General features: G+C 46.0%; 2 protein-coding genes across 4 annotated transcripts in view; one reads left to right on the forward strand and one right to left on the reverse strand.

Annotated features, from left to right (window-relative positions):
* LOC108250054 (zinc finger protein Aiolos-like) overlaps positions 1–2161 on the reverse strand; it is a 20117-nt gene extending 17956 nt beyond the window's left edge. Inside the window, exons 1-2 of one of the 3 annotated variants that reach the window (XM_037974980.1) lie at positions 1979–2161; positions 1486–1642 (exon numbers count right to left, since the gene is read on the reverse strand). In XM_037974980.1, coding sequence (XP_037830908.1) covers positions 1486–1642 — 157 coding nt within the window. In that variant the 5' untranslated portion in view covers positions 1979–2161. The remainder of the gene's footprint in view (positions 1–1485; positions 1643–1978) is intronic. The other 2 variants (XM_037974982.1, XM_037974981.1) reach the window with 2 other exon arrangements.
* LOC108250060 (insulin-like growth factor-binding protein 4) overlaps positions 1–9840 on the forward strand; it is a 17988-nt gene that overhangs the window by 4365 nt on the left and 3783 nt on the right. The window contains exons 2-3 of the mRNA XM_037974984.1: positions 6368–6528; positions 8079–8204. Of these exons, the coding sequence (XP_037830912.1) occupies positions 6368–6528; positions 8079–8204 (287 nt within the window). The remainder of the gene's footprint in view (positions 1–6367; positions 6529–8078; positions 8205–9840) is intronic.

Below are 9840 nucleotides of genomic sequence, written 5' to 3' on the forward strand. Positions count from 1 at the left end.
CCCCGGTGGACCCTGGCGTCGGGCGGACCCCGGTGGACCCTGGCGTCAGGCGGACCCCGGTGGACCCTGGCGTCGGGTGGACCCCGGTGGACCCTGGCGTCAGGCGGACCCCGGTGGACCCTGGCGTCGGGCGGACCCCGGTGGACCCTGGCGTCAGGCGGACCCCGGTGGACCCCGGCATCGGGTGGACCCCGGCGGCAGGCGGTATCGGTGAACACAGATATATTTTACTAACTGGTTCTGAGACGCCTTCAGGCCCGTGGAGCCGTCAGCTGGACTCGGTCTCACTCACAGAACCGGGCCCGGGTCAAACCCGCTGTTTCTGACACGATCAGCTCCTTCAGGACATTAAAGCTATGAGTTTCAGTTTTTGGACTAGTGGAAATATTCAACTTATTTCAGAGACTTTGTGTTTGAAATCTTCAGCTTCTGTCCTCCATTCGTCTCACCGTCTTCTCTCACTTCCTGTGTCTCGTGTCCTTCTGGTGTTTTTACCTCCATGAAGGATGGTTTCATGTTTTCAGCTGTTTGTTAGAAAGATTACCTAAAAACTGATCAAGGACTTGTTGGGTTTGTCACAGAAACAGTTAAATATTAGTGATCCGGATCAGATTCTTTTTACTGATGCTGAGGTTCGAGTTCAAAGCGTTTCTAGTTTCCTGTCCGTCGTTCTGCTCTTCGTCTCTTCATCTTTAAATATTTAAACATTAACATAGAAAGTTCAGCTAATAATCATTTCACTTTCACCGTTTCGAAAAAAGAAAATTTCTAGTTACTTTTTTTCATGTCTTCACCTTAAAAGCAGAAATTAAAACAAACTAAAAACCTTGCAGAGATAAAATCCCTCCTGGTAACTAAAAACGTGTTTTATTCTTTTAGAAAGAGGCGTAAGCCGTGTCGACAGAACCTCCGGCTGCTGACGGAGAACGAGAACCTGAATCAGCTGAACGCTAACCTACAAACCAGGTTTTAACTCCTCCACACAGTCTGGAAGCTTTAAACCGTTAAGACCTGGTTTCTGTTGATTTATTTTGTCGCTATTTACGATAAAAATACATTTAAATGGATTAAATTCAAATATAATTCACTCCATTACAATCAGATTGAAATTAAAATACAGTTAAACGAAGTCCGTCTGATTTTACAGCCAATCCAGTTATAAATAAACTCAATAATTTCAGGAAATGATGATAAAACTCTGATTATTCAGAAGGTTTCCGTCTGAAGAAGCAGGTTTTAATCCATCGTCCTCAGAGCTGAAACGATGAGGACTACAAACGCCTCTAAGTATTTTAACAGGTTAAACATGTTTTAAATCAGCGAAGAAGTTTTCTGCCCAGTTGTCGTGCTGTAACGCCCTCAGGCTGGATAAATCTGGGTTTCCTCAGCTCTCCTTCAGCCGATGTTCCTGACTGCTGCGTATTTGCTGTTTTTAGGCCGAGCGGCACATTTATACAGCTGCAGGAGTTAAAGAGATTATCTCACTTTTGTCCTCCGTGGGACGGGGACCACCTTCTGGACATGAAGCTGAGAGACACACAAACAGTCCAACTCTGTCCGGGTCAGGACACACGATTGTTTTCAGGCCCGTGAACCGTCCGAGTCCGTTTCCTCTTGATGGAACAGAATGGATCGGGAACATCTCAGGATAAAAAAAAAAAAAGACTCAAATATTCATCCTTTCCCTCAGTTTGTAAGAATGAATCTTCATTATATCTACATCATTGATATGAAAAACTCTGTATGTAGTTATAATATATAATATATATAATGTCAAAAAGTGACGTCAAACTTTTGTTATTAATGAAAAACATATTCCACAAAAACTTAAAAATATACCGTTGCAACGTGAAAATCATTAAAATAATAAACTTTTAGTAATAAAACGGGCCGCGGTTCTATTTGTTTCTGTTGCAGCAGAGGTTTCCAATCAATAAACATATCGATTATCCGCTTTTATCGACCTGACGGGACTCACCAGCCTTCAGCGGCCCGCGGCGCAGCTGTCCCCGGGTCGGAGCGCAGCTGTCCCCGGGTCGGAGCGCAGCTGTCCACGGGTCGGAGCGCAGCTGTCCCCGGGTCGGAGCGCAGCTGTCCCCGGGTCGGAGCGCAGCTGTCCCCGGGTCGGAGCGCAGCTATCTACGGGTCGGAGGGCCGCCTCCCCGGCAGGAAGCGCGGCTCCATCCGAGGCGACAGACCTGCGGGGCGGTGTCCTGTTATCCATGTCACCAGGTGAAAGATACCCTTATAGCTAATTAAACAAGAGGTTTGTTGCTGTTTTAAAACAACACTAAAATAATTAAAACTGCTAACTGACACTTTACATAAAACGGTTTAAATTAGCATACTGCTACCAACCGACTAGCTTCCAATTAGCAACCTGCTAGCAACCGATTAGCCTCCAATTAGCAATCTGTTAACATCTGATTAGCCTCCGATTAGCAACCTGTTAACATCTGATTAGCCTCCGATTAGCAATCTGCTAGCAACCGATTAGCCTCCGATTAGCAATACGTTAACATCCGATTAGCTCCGTAAGGGCACAATTTCAGCCCTTAAACCTAAAATAAACAACTATTAGATATCTCTCACACTTGTTAAGAACAAGTTTTCCAACTTTTCCCCAACAACCACCTGAATCTGAGTCGCCTAACCCCCGGAGACGGAACAGGGTCCGGTTCGTGCAGTTACGTTCCCACAATGCATTGCGCCAAGAAGCGGATATCTTCAGTTAGTTTCATTCAGAGTACTTTATTTATTCAAGTTTCGCTACAAATATGTTGAATGTAGTGAACATTTTTCATTAATTTGGTCAAATTTAATCATTTAAGTGTTTTCAGTTTTAGGTAGACATATTTAGGTTAACAGTAGTTTTGTTCTTGAGGCTAAAGTAGTGAAATTCTCACTACAACCCAAATAATTCAGGTTCTGTTTTCATCCAGACAAATAATGAAATTCCTTTCTGAAACCAAGACTCTCAGAGGAAGAAGCGGACAACGCTTTGATCCAAGCGTCTTTCACAGGATGAAGGACAATGTTTGTCTTGTTGACGATCCATCTGGAAGAGGTTCTGCTCTGCCCTTTAAAGCGTATTTTTGTATCCGATCCGCACCTTTGTGGGTGTTATATCTGGCTTGTTAAAAGCGTCAGGCCTCAGGCTGAAGTCTTACACAATTTTCAAAGTCAACAAACTTATTTCCTTCCAGGAAAATGGCCGAGCCGCTACAACGGGCTGATGGGAATTTGGAGCCCAGCTTAGGTTTGGGCTTTAATCAGCCAGGCCTTCGTCGAAATTCAAACTCAAAGTCCTCGCCTCGCATTTGCTCCGTTTGGATTCACACAAACGAACATGTTGTTCTGTTTAGGCGCAAGTTAAATTGGAAGCAGAGGAGGCGCAGCAGCAGCGGTTGGTGTCTTGTTTTCATGATCGAATGTTGGTTTAGAGTTCTTTAAGTCTTTCCGTTGACAAATGGCTCTGCAGCGAGGTGGGGACAGCTCTCACAGGCTCTGTTGATAGTCTGGAGCAGTGTTTGTACAACTGAATGAGACATCAGCTGATGATTAACTGATTTGGGGAAATATTTTCCCTGGAAGCTGAAAGTCTGACACTGATACTCTGGCAGAATCCAGTGTTGACTGAAAAGAAAAGCCTTTTGGTGCCGAGCCTGCGTGACTTTTGAACTCGCTGCCAGAATTTCTTGAAAGTCTCTGTTGGTGGAGAATAAGCTGTTCTGTCTGGTATAATCAGTGTTTTTATTTCTCTTTGCAGAATTCCCTCTAAGTTCTGTTGATCCGAACGAGGCGATTAAACAGGACTGATCCTGAACGTTGAAACTGCTGCAGTGATTTATAATATTTCACTTTAAATCTCTGTCACAATGACTTTATATTGACTTTTTAAGGATCAATGTGTTGGCTGGAATCACTGAGCTGTCTGCCTAGCACGCTAACTTTCTGCCTAACATCCATCATCTTCTTTTTGTTAAACTACAGATACATACAAGAGAAGTTAAAAGTAAAACAGTTAAGATTTTTATTTTTTAAACCCACTAACTACATCCAGAGATGATGTTTCTGTTTGAAGAAACTGGACTAAAACGAGGAGCTGAACGCTGAAGTTGGGAGTCGTTTTCAGTGACTTTTTAAAGGTTTTTGCGTCACAAAATAAAAAAAATCTACACAGACCAGATGAACTGCAGGTTATCCTTCAGGTCTGAGGATTCTTTGAATAAAACCTCAGATTGTGTTTTATTATTTATTTACCAAAAACTAAACCCAAACAAATTATCATCAGCAGGAGGTTCTGCTGCTCTGGAGCAGATTATTCACAAACATTTAAGACAGCTGCTGATTCACCCTGAAGGTCAGACCGTGCAATGAGCTCCATCTCAGACTCTACAGCCCTCAGTCAGCAGGTCAAAGGTCAAAGGTTAAAGCCTCCTCTCTAAAAACAACATGGCAGCTCGACTTGAAGGAACCAGAAGACTTCTGGAGCAGAACCAGACCAGAGGACAGATGTTTACCCAGAATGCACTGCAGCTGCCAGCACGGCGGTGGAGGGCTGATGGTTTGGGCTGATTCTGGAGTCAGATGTGAGGCCATCTGTCCAACAAACAGAACGGTCCAGAACCAGAACCAGAACCTCAGCCCGACGCTGCAACATAACTGAACACAGATCAGATATTTATAACAAATCTGCAGTCAGAGCAACACTTGTGTTTTGTTCACGTTAAACTAAAAATAGGTTTTCCACGTGACCTGAAACTGGCATGTGACGACCTTTGTTTCCATGGATCCTGCTAACTCAGCTTAGTGAAATGTTTTCGTTTTACTAGTTCTGAGTTAATAAGTTACTGAGTTAACGAGTGAATGTGACACCCAGGAGTGTTGCTGCTCAGGAAACATGACGTTGGACAAAAATCCACCAAAGGGTGGAGGTCCAAATCAAGTGAAACCACAGAGAGAAGTGTCCACTTCCTCCATGGAGAACAGCAGGGGCAGCAAACAGGACGGGCCACCCCTGACCCAGTTCGAAACCAGCGAGGCTCGCCCTGCGAAGGAGCGTGGAGTCGGGCCAGCGAGCTGGCAGAGGAGACGGGACGAGACAAAGGAAGCAGCTGAGGCTGTCGGCTGTCATGGAAAAATAGTGCTGATGGTTGAACTTAACGCCAAGAGAACTAAAAATACAAACAGCTGAGAGAAGCTTCCCCTCCGGGACGATCGGAGGGAAACCTTCAGATCCCGACTTCAAGTAAAGAAAGACGGGATCTGGACGTGAGTTTGGGCTCAACCTGAGGAGGAGAAGAGGCCGCTGTCATTTCCTGGGTGCCCCGCCTCAACCGGTGCCCGCTGGTGGCGGCGTAACGATCCTCTAACGGCCTCCATCTGGAGGAAGATGAAGAGCGAGGAGGAGGAGGAGGAGGAGGAGGAGGGGGGCATTTCCTCAGGAAGCAGCTGGGTGCCTTCAGGCCTGCAGAGCTGCAGAATTATCGGGACGCAAAGGTGAGCGTGGTGCTGACCAGAGCGGAGTCATTTTAAAGAGCTGCTGGTGTTCCTGAAGAGAACCAGACCCAGAACCAGACCCAGGACCCCCCTCAGATCAGGACCAGGGCCTCATCTTCAGCTGTGTTTCAGGATGAAGAGGATCAGCAGAGCAGGCGGTCAGAGTTCAGCCTGATGTAAAAACTGCAGAAGAAGAGGAAAAGCTGCTGCCGGCGGCTCATTACCTGTGTCTGTCAGTGCTCTTAAGAAGACAGGCAGACAGAACTGTGCTGTGACTCTTTACATCAAATTACAGCTACATTACAACCGAACGTGTTTAAAACAAATAATTCTTGAACGTCCTCCGCGAGGCAAGAACATCTCTGAGGTGCAGTTTTAGTTTTAATTTACATGACCTCCTTCTAACCTGCAGGGTCCAGTTTTAATACGTTGATGGTGTTTGTTTATTTGAGGAAATCTTTAGCTCAGATCCAGTCAGTGAGAGTTTGGGTGTGTGACCTCTGACCTCTGACCTCTGGGGTCCTTTGGGAGAAAACCGTCCCACCCTGGGTGAAAGGAGACAAAAATACGGACGTTTTAAAGTTTAACCAGTTTGGGAAGAAGTTTCATCATCAGAAATTCCAGAAACTCAAAGTGTGATTATTTTATAAAGATAATAAAACTTCAGTTCAGCTCATTATTCCTGACGGAGGAGCGAGAACTTATGACAATATGACACGTTTACTGCAGGAAATGTGAATACTTTAGCTGCTGTTTTACTCATTTTAGCTCTTAGCTGCTGTTTTAGCTTTAACATATTTCAGCAGACAGCAGTTTTGCAGGAAAAGCTCGTTTTTTAAACGTATTTCTTGTTGTTTTCGTGCAGCGATGGACAGACCGGAGATCAGCCCTGAACACCCGAACAACAGCAACATCCGCTGCAGCCCGCTGGACAAGCGCTGCATCCAGAGGACGCTGGCCCGACACCCCCTGAAATCCATCAACCTGAGGAGCAACGGCGCCAGGGATGAGACCAAGCTGGTGCTGGTGAGAAAAATCACCTTCAAATATCCGAGGAGGTTCAGAAAAACACGAGGAACCCGAGCCGCAGCCCTGCAGGTGGTTCCCATTAACATTTTATGGTTCCAAAGTCGTGAGCGAAACTCTCAGGTTATAAATTCTTTAAATTAGTTATTTACAGACCATAATACTTAATAACAGTCTTGGGAAATAAAGTTTGAATCCACACTGACATCAGCAATCTGCAATTAAACATTCTGGCAGGAAAAAAGGCAGAAGGATCCGAACACGCTGATTAATCAGCGCCAGGCGCGTTTCTATCCATCCGGCCTCCTGTCACCACGTTTACGCCCCGACACAAATCATTTCAACCCGCCGCTCTCACGCAACCGTCAACCCGCCGTTCTCACGCAATCAGGTGGTTCGTAGAAACGAGGAGGAAATTCATTCAGACAGATGATGTCAGTTTGAAGGAACATCAAACACGAGTTGGGCTGAAGGTTGATGTCAGAGGGAATAATTATCACCCGCCGCTGAAAAGGGAAGGAAGCAATAATGTGGTGATGTGTCTGAGTGTGTTTCTGTTAGCAAAATATCTCAGGAACCACAGCTGATTTAAGGCTCCATCATCCTCCAGAAGAAGTCAGGAAGTCGGTTTGAGGTCATGTTCTTGTTTTCTCACCTTTAATTGTCCATGAGACACTCACAGGGGTACTGGGAAGCTCCTCCATCCTCCAAAAAGCTCCTCCCTCTACCAATAAGCTCCTCCCTCCTCCAGGAAGCTCCTCCAAGAAGCTCCTCCCTCTTCTTGGAAGCTCCTCCCTCCTCCTAGAAGCCCCTTCCTCCTCAAAGAAGCTCCTTCCCCTCCAATAAGCTTCTCCCTCCTCCAGGAAGCTCCTCCCTCCTCTGGAAAGCTTCTCCCTCCTCCTGCGGCTTTAAAACAGGTTTCTTCCCGCCGGCTTCTCCTCGTACTTAAGTTGGCTTCCCTCGCCGCCATCAGACATGTTTATTAAACTGAGACGGAGCTCGCCATTTGACGGTGCAGAATAATGAGCGAAGGAAGGGAGCGTGTCCCGGCGCCACCCGGCCGAGGCGCACTTCCTGAAGAGCTGCCTGTGTCTCTGCGGTCTTTTTAGGTTCAGAGGTTTCTAAGTTTTGCTGGAACAGCTTCTTCCAGCAGAGCAGAAGAAGCAAAATGGCTCCATTAAAGCTCATAACCACTCCCACAACAACTCCTGACCAATCACGCGACACTTGGAGCAAACCCCTGTGAGAAACAGTTCAGCCTCGTGTCGAGAAGCGGCGAGAACAAAACAAAATAATTTTCATCTCGTGACCGACTTCCTGACTTCTGATGGAGTCTGAGAACAGCTGATTAACTTTTGGAGTCAAATTCAAGATGGCGGCCACAGCTAACTTGGTGTGGTAGTAGCTGAGAGTCATTTTTGTCACGTACTCTGAGCTGAGCGACGGCGGGTGATATGCATTCCTCGACCTTTAACCTGTGTTCAGTTTGATTGACAGGTCATTTATTTCCTTCCGTTTGCTGAAAATGTCCGATCTGGTTCCTCCTGAAGGCGCCGTGCCGTGCTGAGCTGCAGAGAGCGCTGGACAGGCTGGGATCGAACTCCCGCACCCACGACGACCTCTTCACCATCCCCATCCCCAACTGTGACAAGAACGGAGACTTCCACCCGAAGCAGGTTCGTGACTCCGAGCCGGAACCGGACCGGACCGCCGGTGATCCGGGGATCCTTTCCGTCAGCAACCCAAACTAAAACAAATCCGTTTCTCTGTGAAAATGTAGCTCGAACGCTGCGTCCTGAGGGACAGAGCTGAAACTAAAACACCAGCTAAAAGTGGCTAAAAATAGTGTTAGCTTTTAACTCAAAGGAGCCGAATCAGCTTGAACAACATTAGCTTCAGTCGTTAGCATGAAAACATCTTTAAAGTTTCCCGCCGCTAGCACAGGAAGCTGCTCTATTCTGTTATTCTGTCAGCGTTCAGGTTTTTCTTCAGTCTTTGGCATCTAACCTCTGCTCAGTTTAAGCTGTTTTAGCTGTTTTAGCTGTTCTTATATTAAAACCTTCGGCTCGTTCAGGAAATGGCAACTGAGACACACGGAGGTCTTCCTCCTGAAACCTGCTTCAGCTGTTTCCTTCTGCTGCTGTTAGCTTTTAGCTGGCCTTTTGCTGCTTTCGGCTGCAGCCTGTAGCGCTCCAGCACCCAGCGTTCTCGTCTCGGCGGTTCTGTTTGGTATTGAGCAAACGTCCAGATAAGGCCGAGGGAATCGGAGGACGTGAAGAAGAAGAAAGCCCCGGAGATAAGGCGCAGTCAAACGTCTGGCTTCTTATCGCTGCGACGTGGTTAAAGGTTCTGGGTCCGCTCGCGATAAAAAGCTCGGGTCACCGGGGACGAACCGGACCCCTCGCAGGCCGAGGTCCGTTTATAAGAACCAAACTGGGAGGAAGAAACCAGGTCAGCCGGGCTTTAAACCCGTCTGACGGGATTTAATTTAATTAAATATAAAACCCTTCACAGCTGAAGTGATTCATTGTTTGAAGAAACAGAGATTTAAAAGTGTGTTTTTATTTCTATTTATTCTGTTTCTGTTCTTGTTTGTCGGTTTGATCCTCACTCCTCATACGGAGCTGTGCAAAAGTCTAAATCCAGTCTCTAATGATCCAGAGCGTCTCTTCGGACCTCGGCTGCTTTTTCCTTCAGTTTCCGTCCTTCAAACGGGACATTTCCAGAGGAACGTGATTTTTTTTTGTTTGTTTTAACCACTCAGCTCTGAACTATGAATCATTCGGACGTAAAAAAAACTCAGTTGTGTCGACACAAAACAAACTGATTTTATGTTTGGTATTCAGGCCGTTCGTCACAAAAAAAGACAATTTGTTCCAGTTTCTTTTAGCAGAATTTAAAAAATGTCAATCCAGAACAACCTGAGGTTATTTCAGCTGTTTTTTAATCTTTACTGTTGACTTTTCTGCAGCGAGAACCAAAACCACCGACAATCGACGGTTCCTCGATCGTTTTAAAGTTAAACCATCGTTGAGACAAACAAACAGTTTTAATCCTAACTTTCATCTGAAATAACTCGGGTGGCAGGAAGAGTTTCTCTGGAGGGTCCCATTGGTTTACATGGAGGGGCGGGGCTTATAATTGGTTTTTGGCACCAACCACAAGGGGGCGCTCGTCCTTTTGGCTCCTGTCTGTAGTTATAAATCAGTCCCTCCAGGATTTGGAGGGCATTTTTTGTGATTGTTGCGGCTAAAATGCCTGATTTCACGGGGCACTTTCCTAAAAGTTGCGATTTTTTTTTTTTTTTTTTTT

Source organism: Kryptolebias marmoratus, linkage group LG3 (genome assembly GCF_001649575.2).
Source record: "Kryptolebias marmoratus isolate JLee-2015 linkage group LG3, ASM164957v2, whole genome shotgun sequence".
Classification (NCBI taxonomy): Eukaryota; Metazoa; Chordata; class Actinopteri; order Cyprinodontiformes; family Rivulidae; genus Kryptolebias; species Kryptolebias marmoratus.